General features: G+C 34.5%; 2 protein-coding genes across 3 annotated transcripts; one reads left to right on the plus strand and one right to left on the minus strand.

Annotated features, from left to right (window-relative positions):
• The first annotated feature begins 6,205 nt into the window (after positions 1–6,205).
• On the plus strand, positions 6,206–9,847 carry LOC139898179 (KRR1 small subunit processome component-like). Of its 2 annotated transcripts, none has more exons than XM_071880897.1 (13): positions 6,206–6,332; positions 6,660–6,871; positions 7,026–7,102; positions 7,192–7,302; positions 7,399–7,467; positions 7,986–8,042; positions 8,150–8,188; positions 8,303–8,407; positions 8,520–8,602; positions 8,890–8,971; positions 9,064–9,207; positions 9,294–9,362; positions 9,591–9,847. In XM_071880897.1, exons 2-13 carry the CDS (start codon positions 6,676–6,678, stop codon positions 9,699–9,701), a joined length of 1,143 nt encoding a protein of 380 aa, XP_071736998.1. In that variant the 5' UTR covers positions 6,206–6,332; positions 6,660–6,675; the 3' UTR covers positions 9,702–9,847. The 2 variants fall into 2 exon arrangements, with proteins under 2 accessions (XP_071736998.1, XP_071736997.1); XM_071880896.1 differs by having other exon boundaries at positions 6,213–6,332; positions 6,647–6,871.
• A 232-nt stretch (positions 9,848–10,079) lies between these two features.
• LOC139898180 (gamma conglutin 1-like) lies at positions 10,080–11,587 on the minus strand. Its single transcript, XM_071880898.1, has one exon. It carries the CDS (start codon positions 11,578–11,580, stop codon positions 10,306–10,308), a length of 1,275 nt encoding a protein of 424 aa, XP_071736999.1. The 5' UTR covers positions 11,581–11,587; the 3' UTR covers positions 10,080–10,305.
• Positions 11,588–19,291: the final 7,704 nt, after the last annotated feature.

Here is a 19,291-nt window from a genome sequence, read left to right on the forward strand (position 1 = left end):
GTGTGATAAAACAATAAAAGGAATGAACGATGAGGCGCGCCATCTATCATTCGACGAGTTTTGTAATTAAAAACTGGATATTTTTAATTACTTTTCTACACTAATCACCCTCATGAATTTATAATTATAGTCTGATTTCATGCAAATGAGGGCATTGCATGATCTTAAGTGTGGGGAAGGATTATAAATTCTCTCGGGTTTACACTTGGTTTTATTTGCCAAATTTTATGAAAATTTGAAAAATTTTAAACTAAATGAATTCAAAATCATGTTTATACATATTTATGAACGATGAAACTAGGTGTTAATGCCGAAATTATCATTACCTCGGAAAGGACATAAATTGAGAATCACCCTAAAACGATTGAATTCATTTAAAATGGAATAAAGGAGAATAAAAAGGCAAAGAAAGAAACTAAGTGTGGGGAGAATGTACCAAGTTATTCAATTAAAAACTATCTATCACATGTTTTCGTAAAGTTATTGCAGGTGCTTTTGTTTTGGACTAAATTAACTGTTTTACTCGATTTACTGTAATGAAAGATGGATCTACACGATGAATCAATTCCATCATTAAAAGGAAGTAAAGTCTTCCGAAAAAGAAACGCGCTTCTTGATTTAGGTCAAGAAGTTGTCGTTCAGACCAGCTGTAGGTTGACGAAAAATCTAGAAAAGTCAACACTAAAATCAGCAGGAAATCCACGGACCTCAGCATAAAACAGGGTCGCCAGGTGGTCAGATTTATCCTAACCATGAGAAGGATTTATCTCGTACAATGGGGGGCACCGTGCAAATTAGCTTGATAAGACTAATGAATCAGATTCCCAGAAAGGATAATCTCCTTAAAGATTAAAAATCAGCTCTTAAGCCTGATATTACTCAATCCTTGAGATTGACCTTAAAGATTGAGAATTACAAACTCATGGAATTCAATGATATCTAAACTCGAGCTTGAACGAGAAAATATTTTGATCAAATTATAAACCGATTTGTTTTCTGAAAACCCATTTTCAATGCGTTCATTACCATTGAACGTAAAATCCTAGGAATTCACCTGGAATTCATTAGGTCACCTGAACCAAATCAGGTGTCAACCGTAAGAACGGTGGTTGCATAGCATGGTCGAAGACAGGACCTTGTGCCAGACCAAAAAAATTATAAGGGTAAGCTTTACTATTGCTCCTACAAAGGATAGTAATTGCGTCCAACACGTTATAGGCCATAATTAAAAGCATGTCAGGGGACATTGCCTTAACAGTTGCTTGTTCAACGCTTTCCTTTACAACCGGACGGTAGTTTACCGAAAGGTAATATACGGAGCAAGTAAACTGGACGTGTTGCTTTCCTAATACAAGGTTAGCAAGTGGGTGACACAAAACCATAAGTTTTGAGCTAAAATTTTCAAATCTAAAACCCACAAAACCCACAAAAATATTTTGCAAACACCGGTGAAGGGTTATTCCGGAAAACTTATCTAGGGTAAAAGCTAGATTGAATTTTCAAAAGATCAAATGTTATCATAAAGATCCAATTTCCTTAAGGATCTACATTTTCATAGTCATGTGGGACTGTAAACCGCCTTTCAAATGTGCACTTTGCTTTGGAAACCGAAAGTAAATCGGCTATTTGATTGCAAGTGTCGTTGACCTAAACCCGAGGCAACTGTGGATGACACACCCACCTTTAACCATGGTTCTATCGTTACTATCATTGTTTATACCACCATATCAAAATCACTAATGTACAAAGTGTGATGAATAAAAAAGTAATTCATGTATGTTTTTATTTCAAGTTCTGTATTGCTTGAGGACAAGCAACGTTCAAGTGTGGGGATATTTGATAGTGCTCCAAATGAACATATATTTAGTAGCAATATCCTCCTAATATGTAAATTATTTAGTTGTAATCGTCCTATTTTAAGTTGTAATCGTTTATATTAAATAAGTGCGAAGACAAAAGGCGAAAACGACGATTTGAAGACGCAAATGACCAAAAAGCTCAAATGTACAAGATACAATCCAAGTGGTTCAAATTATTGATGAAGAACGTCTAAAAAAGATAAGAGTACAAGTTACAAAACGCAAAGTACAAGATATTAAATTGTACGCAAGGACGTTCGAAAATCCGGAACCAGGACATGAGTCAACTATCAACGCCCGACGCAACGGACTAAAAATTACAAGTCTACTATGCACAAGAATATAATATAATATATAAATAATTATATTAATTATTTATATTTTATATTTATATATATAAAACGTCGGCAAAGAAGATCCAAAGGGGTGTGAGCTGTATTCCATATCCCCGCGACTCGCGGAGTTCTCAGGCACAAAGTGCCGCGACTCGCGGAGCACAGAAATTTCAGAATCCCTATAAAAGGTCGCGAATTCTGCCGAGTTTAAGAAGAAAATAATAATAATACTCCCTAGTATAATATAAATAAATATATATATGTATATATAGTATAGATTAGTGTTATATTAGATTAGTTTGGGTTATGTAAAAGTTATTTTTACGGGTTTTTAAAGTCGGAGCTCTGTCCGTGTAACACTACGCGATAAATAATCAATGTAAGCTATGTTCTCCCTTTTAAATTAATGTCTCGTAGCTAAGTTATTATTATGCTTATTTAATCCGAAGTAATCATGATGTTGGGCTAATTACTAAAATTGGGTAATTGGACTTTGTACCATAATTGGGGTTTGGACAAAAGAACGACACTTGTGGAAATTAGACTATGGGCTATTAATAGGCTTTATATTTGTTTAACTAAATGATAGTTTGTTAATGTTAATATAAAGATTTACAATTGGGCGTCCTTATAAATTACCATATACACTCGATCGGACACGATGGGCGGGGTATTTATATGTACGAATAATCGTTCATTTAACCGGACACGGGAATGGATTAATAGCCACTAGAATAATTAAAACAGGGGTGAAATTACATTCAAGGGTAATTGGTGTAATTGCTAACAAAGTAGTAAAACCTTGGTTTACACGCAGTTGATAACCTGGTGTATTCATTAAACAAAGTATTAAAACCTTGTTACAATTCGAATCCCCAATTAGTTGGAATATTTAACTTCGGGTATAATAATAATTTGACGAGGACACTCGCACTTTATATTTATGACTGATGGACTGTTATGGACAAAAACCAGACGGACATATTAAATAATCCAGGACAAAGGACAATTAACCCATGGGCATAAAACTAAAATCAACACGTCAACCATCATGGTTACGGAAGTTTAAATAAGCATAATATATTTTATTTCATTTTTCCTCGTACTTTTATTTATTGTCATTTCAATTATTGTTATTTATTTTATATTGTTATTTAAATATCGTCATTTACTATACGCTTCGCTTAAAATATAAATCGACAAACCGGTCATTAAACGGTAAACCCTCTTTTATATATTATTATATATAATTATATATATTTTGTACAAATATAGTTGTTTAAAAATATAGTGTGCAATAAGCCCGCTCCCTGTGGAACGAACCGGACTTACTAAAAACTATACTACTCTACGATTAGGTACACTGCCTATAGTGTTGCAGCAAGGTTTAGGTATATCCCATTTGTAAATAAATAATTAAAACTTGTGTAATTTGTAACGTATTTCGTAGTAAAATATAAACTATTTCGTACCCCTTAGCTTTGACATCAATAATATATATCGATTTATTTCTGTACATCTAACTGTGGACAACTAGTTGTAGGTTACTAACGAGGACAGCTGACTTAATACACTCAAATCTTTAAAACATAATAAAAATGGTTGTAATTATATTTTGATCATACTTTGATATATATGTACATATTTGTATAGGTTCGTGAATCGATCCGTGGCCAAGTCTTATTTCCGAGGAAAGAAATATCTGTGAAAGTGAGTTATAGTCCCACTTTTAAAATCTAATATTTTTGGGATGAGAATACATGCAGGTTTTATGAATGATTTACAAAATAGACACAAGTACGTGAAACTACATTCTATGGTTGAATTATCGAAATCGAATATGCCCCTTTTTATTAAGTCTGGTAATCTAAGAATTAGGGAATAGACACCCTAATTGACGCGAATTCTAAAGATAGATCTATTGGGCCTAACAAACCCCATCCAAAATACCGGATGCTTTAGTACTTCGAAATTTATATCATATCCGAAGGGTGTCCCGGAATGATGGAGATATTCTTATATATGCATCTTGTTAATGTCGGTTACCAGGTGTTCACCATATGAATGATTTTTATCTCTATGTATGAGATGTGTATTGAAATATGAAATCTTGTGGTCTATTGTTACGATTTGATATATATAGGTTAAACCTATAACTCACCAACATTTTTGTTGACGTTTAAAGCATGTTTATTCTCAGGTGAATACTAAGAGCTTCCGCTGTTGCATACTAAAATAAGGACAAGATTTGGAGTCCATGTTTGTATGATATTGTGTAAAAACTGCATTCAAGAAACATATGTCGATGTAATATATTTCTATTGTAAACCATTATGTAATGGTCATGTGTAAACAGTATATTTTAGATTATCATTATTTGATAATCTACGTAATGCTTTTAAAACCTTTATTGATAAAATAAAGGTTATGGTTGTTTTAAAAATGAATGCAGTCTTTGAAAAACGTCTCATATAGAGGTCAAAACCTCGCAACGAAATCAATTAATATGGAACGTTTATAATCAATATGAACGAGACATTTCAACATCTACCTGATACTAATGTTCAAAAGTAACATGATTATCTTGTTGACGAGACGATATCGACTGGACTTGGATAGAGCGTTCAAATATGCAATATCTACATCCTACTTCTCACAAAATATTTTTACGCGTAAAAGTAAGGAATCACACCCATTAAGACTTTGCTTCCTTGCTGAAACTAGGTCCATGAATATCTTTGGATTTCTTAGTCAGACACCCAACAATTCACTAATCACTACTGGCCCTATTGCTTGTTATTGTTTGGTTGTTGATTTATTTATATGATTTGCAAAATAACTAAAATTTTTTCAATATAGTTTAAGTCATGTAATGATTGTATAATATTAGTGATAACCTTCTACTATTGTATGATGAAAAAATCAGCTAACACCTAAATGCTATGACAACTTATTTCAACAGGGTAACACATGTTCAGACTAGTATCTAATCAGTAGTTATTGCCCTGTGATTTGAGCATGTCAAAAGAGTCAAGATTTTTTTTTTCTTTCAAATAAAAGCATGCTCATAGAAAACGAGAACGTGTTTCAAAAGAAAGTCAAAAGAGTCAAGATGTGGGAACAATAATATTACAGTGTATTCATTAGTCTCACTTGGCAATTATCCTAGGATAACTTCAGCCGATAGTGGTGGCATTTCACCCTTGCAACTCTAGTGACCTACGCTCCTTTTTTGAAAATTCGACCGGTCGACATTTTATAAAATTAATAAATTAATTCTAAGCTTGTATAGTTTTGATTATTAAACTTAAATTAGAATTTGAATTTAAAATTAAAATTAAAATTAAAATTAAATTAAATAAAAATTTATTTACATATTATCTAAAAGCCAAAACACTATTTCACTATTCATCAATAGTCACTAGGGGTATTTCCGTCATTTCACCTTTTTTTTTTCCCTTTTTTTTTCTCCAACAATAAAAGAAGCAACTTTCGTAAAAGAACCAACCCTTCAATGTTACCAAAAGATGTCGAAAAAAATTACGGAGTATTTTTTATAAAAAAATCAACTACCTTTTTTTTTCTTCCCCTCAACGATAAAAGAGACAACTTTCATAAAAGGAATAATCCTTCAATGCTACCAAAAGATGTCGAAAAACATTCTCTTTTACAAAGTAGATCAACTAACTTTAAAAAAAAAGGAACACTAAAAGAAGCAACTTTCGCAAACGGAACAACCCTTCAATGTTAGATGTCGAAAAAAATTCTTTTTTTACAAAAAAGATCAAGACTTTTTTTTTACTCGCATTCAAAACGGAGGCCCCGGCGCGAAACGAGGACTCCAAAACTAGTTAAAATTATAAAGTAAAAAAACACCTTCAAAACTAAGCCCAAAACATCACTGTTTGTTAATAATCAGCCCAAATTAAGGTGGCCCATATACAGGCTGAAGCCCTACTCGTTTCTGTTAAACGTTAAACCCTCCTTCGATAACAAACATTCATTCATTCGGTTGATCGTTAAATTTTAGGTAATTTCACTTTTCAATAAACCTGCGTTGCTGCTTGCTTTGATTCTGAAAACCAGAAAAACCTTAAACTCTCGTTACCGCCGTCTCAAATTTCAAACAGTCTGTCAGGTGACTCCATATTTTCGGTAGCTTTCATAACGCAAATTAAAGTTATACTGCTTCACTGTTTCACATTCAATATTTAGTGTACATTAATTATTAACCTTCAATTTAATTTTACAATTGAAAAGGTTATATACTGTATTAATTGTCGTTTAGGAAATGAGATTCGAAATTATTGCCTGACCACCTCTTAGGGTTTCTGTATTGTTTGTTGGCAAATGGATAATAGTTACGGAGTATTTGTTTTATTAAATTGGATTATTCTACTAATACGCCTTATGAATTTATGTGAATTTATTCGTATAATTGGATTATTATAGATTGTTTGTTCAGTTATTATAAAAAAAAAATGGATGCTGAAGAAGTTATGGATAACAACAATGTTGAAGATAAGGGAAAGAGACACAAGGGGAAGCACGACAAGCCGAAACCATGGGATGTTGATGGCACTGATCATTGGAAGATCGAAAAATTCGACCCGTCGTGGAATGAAGGCGGTTTACTTGAAGTTAGTTCCTTTTCGACCCTTTTTCCTCAATACAGAGGTGCGTACCAGCTCAATTCGTTTATTAGTTGACCTGCAAACACTTTTTTAATAATTCATACTATCCCTTGTAGTCATATATCGATTAGCATTATATCACACTTTTGTTCTTAAGGATAAAGAGTACTCATAAAGGATGTTCTGTATGTATGCAGAGAAGTATTTGCAAGAAGCTTCGCCTATCATAAAAGGTGCATTGAAAGAATATGGAATTTCATTTGACCTCGATTTGGTTCGTGATCAAAACTTTACTGTCGTTAAATATATAAATTAGGTTATATATGTGGTAACTGATGTAATAGAATGTGTCTTGATATTCAGTTGAAAGGACAAATGACCGTTTCTACGACTTTGAAGACAAGGGATCCATATATTATTGTGAAATCTCGTGATTTGATTAAGCTTTTGTCAAGAAGTGTCCCTGCACCGCAGGTATGCATTTGTGCATTAACATTTATAGCCAAATGACCTTGTATATTGTTAGCTTCATGTGATGATTTTTTAACACATAAGTGATTGTTCTCACAGGCAATCAAGATTCTAAATGATGAAATGCAATGTGACATAATCAAGATTGGTGGGTTAGTACGAAATAAGGTATGGACTACTTATATTTAAGTATTATATTTAGCTAATGAATGGACAGAGTTTGGTTATCTTAACCGGTCAAATGTATATCTTCCAAAGTTTACACTTAAAACTTAGGACCTAAATTGTTATAAAGGAAAAAGTTACGATTTAGATCACATAATAAGTCATTTTTGACCCAGCGGTTGTTTATAAAAAGCTTAAATCTTCTTGGGAAAATGTTAAGCTGTTGCCCTGTGTGCCCATTTCACTCTCGTTTAGTTATTGTTCTCTGAATTAATTATTATCATAGAAAATTCATTGAAGGTGTTGATGTTGATATTAGCCATGCAGAGATTTGTAGTATAATTGTCAATCATTAGCACTTCTTCGAGATTGATTATCATTTGACAGTCCATGAATGCATGATACATCTATTGAATTTAAGTTGACAAACATGAGGAACAGAGATGGACCATTTACATAAATAACTTTGCGAATATTTTAAGTTTTTGATAAGTAGCTTCTAAAAATAAAATATATTGCAGGAAAAGTTTGTCAAACGAAGGCAGAGGCTTGTTGGGCCCAATTCATCTACTCTAAAGGTTGTATTCAGTTTTTTTACTTTGTATACTTTTTATTTATTTCACATTTTTATTCTCTTGATGCATAATAAATCAATTTCTTTTTTGATAATTTTAATGAAATGCAGGCACTGGAGATTTTGACAGGATGTTATATTCTTGTTCAGGTTTAACATCTATATTGTTTTTGACAAATGAAAATCTTAGGCTGTTTTTTTTCCGAGAGGACCAGTTGTTCTATAGATTTATTTTGTATTCATTTGATTCTTCTTAATGAACAGGGAAACTCGGTAGCTTCAATGGGTTCATTTAAAGGGCTGAAACAAGTAAGGAGGATTGTTGAAGAATGCATGCTGAATAAAATGCATCCCTTATATAATATTAAAGTTAGTGACTTCATAGCTTTTGCTAAGATATATGCATTATTGTCTACCTTTGTGGATCACTATCTCTCTATTTAGTATTTAATAATGTGGATGCTTTTATGTTATATAACAGGTGCTCATGATGAGGCGAGATCTTGCGAGTAATCCAGAACTTGCAAATGAGAACTGGGATAGGTTTCTTCCTAAATTCAAAAAGTATGTTGCATTAATTATAATGTGTTAAGCATGATAAAAATGTTGGTTTGTTTTTCTAGCTATTTGATTTTACGTAAAATGACTTTGGATGGTTTGTGAATACAAAATACACTGATGACTACTTTTGACCCATTTTAACTTGTTTTCATTTGTGGGTTTTCCTTGCTTGTCTCACTAATGATAAAACATAACTTGAGTTGACCCGTTAACCAGTAAATGGGTTGTAGTTTCCCCTTCTGTTCGTAGTTTGAAGATATTAAATTTAACAATTTCTTATATGTTTTCAGGAAAAATGTTAAACAAAAGAAGGTTAAGAGTAAAGAAAAGAAAGAATATACACCTTTCCCACCACCACAACCACCAAGCAAGGTTATTATCACTTTCTTACTCGGTGATAATTATATATCAAGATGTTATGTTAAAGATTTTATTAAAAAAAAGTCGGTATTTGTTGTTTTCAGATCGACATGCAACTGGACAGTGGTGAATACTTTTTAAGTGACAAAAAGAAGTCGGCAAAGAAATGGCAAGATAGGCAGGAAAAACAAGCAGAAAAAACTGCAGAGAATAAACGGAAACGGGAAGAAGCATTTAAGCCCCCTGAGGTAGAATCAGTAACGAGCTCATTCACAATGTTTATTCGTTTATCAAAACTTATTTAAAAGTTAATACTTTGTTTTTGGATTTTCAGGAAACTCGAAAACAAGATGATAGTAAAAGCAACAAGGATGATATTGCAGCAATGACTACATCTTTGAAGGTAACCTAAATGACTTGATACTCTAATTATTAAATAAAAAATATACGATATAATGGAGAGTATGATTTTATTATTAAATTTTTAAAATAATCATCAAAATCAAAATAATTATAATACTCAGATGGTTGTAATAACTATAAAAATACACTTTACTAAGATCACAGGATTGCAATATACAGTAGTTTTCTTTTTTTAGGGTTTTTTAATGGAAGCCTAATTAATTTGCAGAACAAGGCGAAGGAGTTTGGGAATAAAAAATCTGCTGATAAAATCGATGCTGAAATGTATATTGCAGCATCAGGTCAGCCGTCTAACAAAAAATCGAAGAAGAAGAAGTAATTGCTACTTTCAGATTACTTGTTTTTGGGAGTGTAATTTATCATCAATTTTGTTGGACCACTTTGTAGTTGTATGTCACATGCACATTTTGAAGCTATTGATGCAAATGTGCACTTACTAGCAAGTATTCATGCAACTTCCTATGTATTCAGTAGTATCATCTGAATTTTTTAAATTTAATGATAATGTTTGGTTTGCAAGCTTGTTTTAACTTTCAATTTTGTTTATTGTTATCATTTTTTTTTATTTTTTATTTTTATCATTTTATAACAGAGAGAAATAAACAACTTTGACAAATAAATGTATACAGATTGTTAAGAGTAATTATATCGATGGTCCTGTACTTTATATCGATGGTTTCTTAAATTTTTACTCCGTATCTTTTATAATTTACACCAATCCAAAAGGGACAGATTTTGTTGTTGTTGTGTTGATTCAGTTGTTAACTAGTGAATACGTAGAATTAGATACATTTATTTTTAGCACTCGGATACACATCATTATTACTGACTTAAATGTACTGGTACGTGATTGACACCAAATACGTACACGACTGTAGTACTGCTTCCTTATTCTCAAAGCATTTGATCTCGAAATCATGTCACTAACCAATTACAGTGGTGTTGAAGCTGCTGCAAGAGGTTCCTCGAGCTAACAACGAAGAACTGAACCCCAATGTTTGATTCGCTAGATCAAAGAACAAGAAATTATTCTCCATCTGAAATGTCCCAATCACAATTGCGTCTTCCACATGTAATCCGCCATCAATAAACGCAAGACAAGCGACACCATTCCCCATGTCCTTAATCGAGTTTTCTTTAGATATGGTCCAAGTCTTCCCACCCTCCATATCAAGAGCAATATCAGGAACACGAAATTTAGCATGCCTAGACGCACACGCACTAGCTTTCACACATAGGCTAAATGGTGCTGTCGTTTTCACACGAGGAATGTTTTTGGTAGCAATAGAAAAACTTGTAAGCAGAACTGCAAATATATCACTTCTGAGTGTGGTGTAAGGCACGAGACTACTAAGTTTCGCCGAAATATTATTGAATAATGGTATTGATTTCCCTTTTATTGAAATTTTGTTAATTGTAACATAATATCCAAGGGATTTTGAAGTCTTTCTGATCATTGGAGTATAAGAAAGAATGCTTTTGATATCAAGATTTGGATTAGGATGAAAATAATACGGCCCGTCGCCTATAAACGACACTCCATGAGCCAACTCAGAGCTTGGTAGACAAAGTGCAAATTGCTCTGTCGGATCAGGAACAGTAGCTTGACGCGGAAAAGCTAAATCGGACCATGAAAAGGCAGCCACACCTGTCACACCTTTAGGCAATGATCGTAATAAATCCGAAGGTGCACATGAAAATACGTAATAGTAGTTACTCATAAGCGACAAAGTAGGGTTTCGACCATCGGTGATAGGCAAAATCAATACCTTAGTGGTTAACTGTGATAGTTCACATGATTTTGAGATGGGGTTGACTGGGGTGACCGAACATAAGTCGCAACCGTATTGTGTTGTGAAGTTGAGCGAAGGACAGGTAGGATTGGTGTATGATCGTGCATCGAGGCAACGATCGTATTGACAATAAATGGAAGAGTAGCAATCATATTGATCTTCTTGACACCTTACATAAGGTTCTTGAAGACCAACACATTCTTTCCAAGTGAAAGGTGCATCAAGGTCAAGAAGGTAAGTTGAATTTGTTCCCCAAGCCCAAAGTGTTATAACAACTTTGTATAGAGATGTTTCTGTGTCTTTAATTATCGGTACAACGACGGTAACAGGACCATTTGTTTGCGAAAAAACGTCATGAGACCAGTTTACGAAAATGAATAAAATTAGAAGCTTACTAAAATGCATCTTTCAGTTTTGTTGGCAGTAGTAAAAAGATTGATGCAAACTAATTGTGCATTACTTGAACAACTTATATAAGGATGATAGATATTGTACCTAGAGGATACTTTCACGCAACTCCCAATTGGTTATATAGACATTCATAATTATCTTATCATAAATAAACTTAATAATAATAGACTTAATAATAATAATTAGTATATTAATAATATATAAAATATAGAATATGACACCGTTGTATATATAAACAGCTGTATTATTGTATCATTTCTTGGATCTGTAACTTCTTTATATATTACAGTTGACTAGTTAAGATAGCTTTACGCCTTTAACCTTAAAACTCAATTTTCAAATCGATGGTGTAGTGAAGTTTACGTTTAATTCTCATCTTTCTAAAGTCAACTTTTCAAAGTCAATTTATATACACTAATAAGCGTTGACCATTTGATTGCAAAACAACATTTAAAGAAAACTCAAAGCCCCATGTTTTGTAAGCAACTTGCACCTTATTCAAAACAGTGTCTTAACTAAGATCCACATGAAAATCACGATCACAGCCTGCTTGATGATATACTCCATACTACCGGCTACCATAAAACTTAGAAAAATTTTAATACAAAAAATGGTAACAAACTAATGATGAAGAGGTTCTTGTTGGAGTATAATCGGTTATAAAAAGATGAAAGTCATCCTATATCGGAAGTAGAAAAGAAATAATGTCAGTATATAAGCATATGAAAATCTCCCCCCGTCACATATTTATTTTAGAGTACTAAATGTAGACGCTGAGAGAGAGGATCTTAGAATCAACCTTACACGATCTAGAGGCGGAATAACAATAGAAAGAGCTTAAACGAATATCTATGGGTTTTCGGGTTCGTACAAGTCAAACCAAGACTAGATCTTGATAAACACGAAGCCTAGACTGACATTCTGTGGTATTTGGACATGAAGATTGAGAGAGACTAGACCAAGAAGTGTTTTTCGTGTGTGTGTGATGTGCTGAGTTGTTAACCAAATTAATGAAGATTAATTAGGCTTAAATACCTCAGTTTCTATGTCGGTCGACAGTGAATGGCAGTCGGTCGACTGACCATGTCAGTCGGCCGACTGTCGAGTAATATTACGAATTATATTTAAACGTTTACAAATATAAAATAACACATCGACAATCAACGTTTAACAATATTACAGGTTACAACATGATCGAATAAAACGTTAAAGTTCATGGAACTAGGGATTACAAAATATGCACTAACAAACTCCCCCTAAGACCTAGTTCCTCATAAGTCTTCGATCTGCTTCAATCTCTGTACGGATCTGTAACCATATTGTTCAAATAGCAAACCTTTGCAACACGAATGTACTGTTGTGCTTGAACTCTATTTTCTGGCCTGTACAGCATCCGATTGTAGTACAATGTGAATATGTCAGCTTCACAGCAATTTCTCAACCAAACGGGATCTAAAACCCGTATCGAGTCTGTCTCATCTTCCTTCAATTTGTCCAAAACGATGACTGCCTCCTCTGAGCGTTCATCGTAGTACCACCAGCGAAAACGTGGGCTAAAGTTCTGCGGCATTTTCATCACAGGAACCTTTCTCATATAATTTACTGGCTTGTATTTGACAATCTTTCTTCGTTCGCCCGTTTTCTTGTTTGTTCGATAAGTGATCGTGGGAAATTGAGGGCCGAATCCCTCAAAGTTCTTTGACAAGTACGAGTGTCTTATCTTCTTGCAGACAATATTAGGAATTCCGTCATAATCCCTATATAACATTTTGAGCCTAGCCACCTGCATAAATTCAAAGTACGGTAGAGACGTGAACTCGTATCCATGTTTGATGTAATCCACTCCGTACTCCTTCTTTATTGCATATATATTCAACTCTTTAATGTAGGCCCACGCAATTATTTTTCCTTTAGCCAAAAGATTCGCCGGTCTATTAATGTAATTCATCCATTCAGGTTCCGGCGCTGGCTTCTCACAATATTTTCTGATCCTCAACAGGATCTTCCACTCAGCTTCTAGAACTTCTATCTTTTCTTTATTTATCTTGACCGATAAAAACCCTGGAGGCAAATCTTCGGTCTTTTCTTTTTCTTCGCATTTACGGTTTAGAAGCTCTTCATTCATTTTGAAGTAGTCTTGAAATGTAGGTAGATCTTTATCGTTATTACATTCGTACTCTGGAAAATCACCTATTGGTTCATCTTCAATAATTACTTCATCAAAATCTTTGTCGTTTTCATTACTTACGACAATTTCCTCAAAATCATCACTAGAATCGTAACGATTCTCAAAAGATGAGCTAGCAGTTGCGTCAGCTGAAGTACTTGCTTGTTGCTCTTGACGCACTAGCTCGGCCTGCTCCTCAGCGCTTAGATCCGGCGGGATCTCCCCTTCTTCTAAATCATCAAATACAACTGAGTGATTCAGACGATCCTGCTTTGCCAAAAAATCACGTAAAGAATAATCAATATTTAGAGGAATTACTGACAGTGGGTTCTCGCTTGTGCCTTTAGCAATATCCAAACCTAGCTCATCCTCGCCTTGATCGTTAAAATTACCAAAGTCTATATCCTCCTCGAGATCAACAGCCTCAATATCGAAATTATTTTCCCACTCAAGCACCTTCGAAAGTGCCTTGTTCGCTGTAGTCTCAGCCTTTACAATCAGCAAATTCTGAGCATCAAACTTAGTTTGTAACTTCTTCAATTCAACCTGTTGATCTTCAACCTGCTTGGTCAGTTTGGCAATCTCAGCATCCTTTCTTCTCTCTCGTTCATCAGCTTTTTCTTTAAACTTTTCAAATTCAGAAGCCATATTGACAACCTTCTCACTTAATATAGAAACCGCAGCATCTTGTGTAATAGCAGTCGTGGATGCAGCAGCATGAACTCCTGTATAAGTTTCAGCACGTGTTTCTTGAGTAGCAGCAGCTGAAGGTTGTCGTTGTGGTTGTGATTGCTGTGATTGTCGCTGTTCAGTAGCGGAGGACGACTCAGTCCTTTTTGCCTTCTTAATGAATCTTATGCGCCTCTGCTTCGGCTTTGTTGTAACCGAAGGACCCTCAGATTGTTTTCGCTTTCTCAGCTCGAATTGATCAGGGTCAAGGTCATCTCCTTCATCGTCTTCATCAACCAGTATCTGTTCAATTGGAACAACTGGCGGTGGCTGATTAACCTCTTGATCGTCTTCACCAACTGCGACGATATCATCTTCATTACCAGACGTACTGTTCTCATGACGACAGGCAGCACCTGGTGGACATACATAGTTTTCATTTGCGAGGTGGCCAACCAATCTCTTGAATGGTTCATCCGGACCTCTCTTTTGCTTGACTCGATTGAAAGTCAAATCGTTCAGATGATTCAGCTTAATCTCATCCTCCCAAACCTTATTCAAACCTTGCACTTGCTTTTCAATCATCACCTGCAAGAACCTAGGAAACATTAAGTGGCTCTTCTTTTTCACGTTCACCAACATGCTTCTGAAAATTACTTCGGAGAAGTTGAAGTCCGCATGAAGAACTAGTGCTACAAACATTGAGCTATAAGTCTCATTCAGCTCATCAAAACCGCCTACCATTGGACTCATGCATCTCAACAACACCAAAGTTAGGTATTTGTATTGATGACAGAATCGAGTTCTCTTAACAGCTCCTTTCATTGGATCACCAGAGTATCCACATCTTACTAGACACCTTCGGACCTTAGTTCTATTCAGTGTGACTGGTATAGAATCATTATCTGGAAAACCTAAGTCTTCACGAACTGTCTGTGCCTAGATCTTTACAATTGTACCACCAACGCTGCTTCGTATCACCTTTCTTCCTTGTTCAGTGATGATAGAAGCATTGTTCCAGAATTCTCGTTGGTGTGAGTAGTATGCCTTGCATTCTAGAGTTATTGCAGTATGAATCCTGGACCTTTTCAAGAATTTGATAATATCAACGAAGCCTTCCTTTGCTTCAGGTCCTTCCTCGTTTAGACATGCCTCTAGATTGGCATTTTCGCTTGCCGTCAGGCCTGGAAGATTCTTGGACAGAATCACCTCTTCCTCATGTACGTCTTCGTTCACTGGACTACCTAGTTGAGCCATTTATTCTGCTATACAAACATATATACAATAGTCGAAAAGCGTTAAATCGAAAAATTTAAAAAAAATACAGGAAACAACAGTCGGTCGACATACAATGTAAGTCGGTCGATTTTCAAGGACAGTCGATCGACATACAGGTAAATCGATTGACTTATAAAGTCGGACGACATACGCTAAGTCGGTCGATTTTCAAGGACAATCGGCCGACTGATTAAACGAAGCAAAACACAGATCTAAACATAAATTCTTCGATTTTATGGTGTTTTGACTCAATCAAAGTCTAATACATGTACAGAGGAGGCCGATTAACATTATCTATTCAACAATTACCAATTACAGGTCCTAAACACCACACATTGAATCGAAACAGAAAAGTAAACACGAAAACTTCAATAACTTTCGATTTAAAAAGAATTACCTAGATTGGTTAACGGCGCTGGAATCACAATTCAAAGATGTATACGAAAAACACGATCAAAAACTCTTCCTTGCAAAATTCGAATTTTTGGTAAATCAACACAATCGCACGAGATAAAGAAAATCGGCCGTCTGAGGCCTTTTTATACTCAGCTCGACAATCGGTCGACTTTGGTGTTATGTCGACCGACATATGTGACAATCGGTCGATACACGTGACAAACGACCGACATATGTAACAAACGTACGACATATGTAACAAGCAAGTAAGTCGGTCGATTTTTGTTCAATGTCGACCGACTTATACTACAAATCGGTCGACTGTCTCCTCCTAATTAAAAAATTATTTTTCGATACATAACCCCCGATAATTCCCTCTATTCACATCCACTGGCTGATTTTACACGCAAAATATTTTCGTTTTGAAGACTTTAACAAGTTTATGATTTGAGATGTGTAGTTCGTTTCTTTTTGACGTCGAGACACTATTTGTAACTTCAAGGAAATATACACATATTCACATAAGCAAACAAATAAAATGTTTTTGTATTTTTCAAAATAAATATCAACACACTGAAAAATCTTTTTGTAGTTTTTAGGATTTTAAAACATTTCACAATAACAATGCAAATGAAGTACAATTCAAGTCAGAAAGTCAATGATCAAGGTTAAGAAAGATCCAAGATTGTATGGCATAAAACATGTTATTTACAGGAAGCAGTTTCTGTAAGTCATAAACCTAAAGAAGCTAAATTATCAAAATGTATACATGTTCAATTAACATTCAGACAACAGTATGTACACAAAATTTCACAAGTAAAAGCAAACAATAACAGAGAAAAGATTTTAACATGGTTTCTAGATTCATTAAACATTTACAGAGTTTCCTCTTAGACATTTTGATGATCAAGTTAATTAATTACATTAACATATTGCTATGTTAGATTCAATTATTGACTTAGACATCATTTGAGATCGCACGATTTATTAGGTAGTCAATTGAGCACAAGTCTATTGACGCTTTCCGTTACCACAAGCACATACGATAGGTCTAATTGAACAGGAAGATTCTCATAGTAATTTTGGAATATCCCTGTCAGCCATTAGCTTCTATCGTAACGTATACTTTTCAATTCATATGATTCTGATGGATCTCATAGTATATTCAATATTCTATCAATCGTGCAATCAACCAACTGCTATCAATCTCATTCCTTCTTTATTATTAAAGTTATTGGAGGAAACGGAATGAAAGACGTAGCTTTCTTAATAAGTGAGTATTCAGAATATCTCTCTGAAAACATCTTTCGCTGTCTAGGCCTTAATGGGTACAGTCCCATATCACAGACAATGATAATAAGTCCAATAGAATGATTTTGTTGAAGTATGAATGATTTAAGTTCTTCTTGGTAATCTTCACACTCATTTGTATTCTTGCAAAGGCTTCTCTTCTTGATTTCATCATTATCTTAACCTTGATATTTTCATCTTCCATGATTTCACTTTTGTTTTCATGATATAATAACTTGATATGCAATGTGCCTTTTTTTTTTAAAAACAACACATTGCAGTCTTGACTTTGATTTAGTTCTCGAATTGACTTCCTTGCGATGAAGATCTCTTTTCTTCATTTATGTATCAATTAACTTAAATCATTCATTCATGGACTGTCTGTAATATAGAACCACACTTTTCAACCCGTTCACAGGAAAGACACTCTTATTGAGATAAACTTACTATTTTGGAGTTTAGGTACGATTCAAGAATTAAAGTTTGATAGAAGTCGGTATGCATAGTCAATTAGAACATTTTCAACGCTTATTGATCGCTTGAATATCCCAATTAGTCGTGAGACTCAATGGTGCAGCAATTTGGAATTTGCTTGGGGATATTATACATCATGTGTTTCTAGATTATACGTCATGATAGGGGATACCCTCACCTTTTGTTGATTTCCTCAACAATTTTCTTTAAAGTATGCACCTGTGGTAATTAAGTGACTACCCTCAACCGCTGTAAACCTTTCCATGAATTCCTTATCAAGATATTTACATGATTGTGATTATGATCATCTCATTCTATGATTAAGTCCGTATCCCATTTTTATATAGATCAAACTCGTTTTTTTTTTTTTTTTTCTGAATATCTGATGTTGCATTCATTACTCCCCCTAAAATACTAAAAATCTAAAATCTTTTTGGTTTTTGGATTTTAAACACACAGAAACAATCAGAAAGAAAAGAAACATAACCACACAGTATATACAGCTATGCAAGCAGAACACATAAAATGAAGTTACTCGTTGGTCTCTTCGTCAGGAACGACATCTGACAATATTTTGACACTCAACTCAGTTAACAAGAAATCAAAACGCGGTTTATCAAAAGCTTTTGTGAAAAGATCAGCCCTTTGCGTAGTTGTGCCAATTTGGATAACATCAATTAGCCTTTTCTCATAACAGTCTCGAATAAAATGATATTTAATCCCTATGTGTTTGGTCTTAGAGTGATTCACAGGATTTTTCGTAACAGCTATGGCAGCAGTATTATCAACAAAAATAGGAGTGTTAGAAATATGCAAACCGTAGTCACGAAGCTGCTGTTGTATCCACACAACCTGAGATGCACAGCTTGCTGCAGTAATGTATTCAGCTTCACAAGTGGACAAGGCCACTGCTGTCTGCTTCTTGCACTGCCATGTAACTAGTCTGATTCCAAGGAATTGACAACCTCCTGATATTGACTTAAAATCTTTCTTGCATCCACCATAGTCGGAATCACTATAAGCCGTCAGTACAAAATCATTATCACAGGGATACCATAGGCCCAAATTCGGAGTTTGCTTTAAATAACGCATAATCTTTTTCACCACAAGCAAATGATGTACATTCGGATTTGCTTGATAGCGAGCACATAAACAAACTGCGAACATGATATCAGGGCGAGACGCTGTTAGATACATCAACGAACCAATGATGGCTCTATATAAGGTTTGATCAACCTTATCACCTTCCTTATCCGGTGTAATCCCGTGATTCACCGATAGCGGCGTCCTTGCAGGACGCTCATCTTCCATTTTGAATCTTTTCAGAATATCTGATACATATTTTGTCTGATGTAAAAAGATACCCTGATTTGTTTGTACAACCTGAATACCAAGGAAGAATTTGATAGTTCCCATTGAACTCATCTTGAA

The sequence above is a fragment of the Rutidosis leptorrhynchoides genome, chromosome 3 (assembly GCF_046630445.1).
Source record: "Rutidosis leptorrhynchoides isolate AG116_Rl617_1_P2 chromosome 3, CSIRO_AGI_Rlap_v1, whole genome shotgun sequence".
NCBI classification, from domain to species: domain Eukaryota; kingdom Viridiplantae; phylum Streptophyta; class Magnoliopsida; order Asterales; family Asteraceae; genus Rutidosis; species Rutidosis leptorrhynchoides.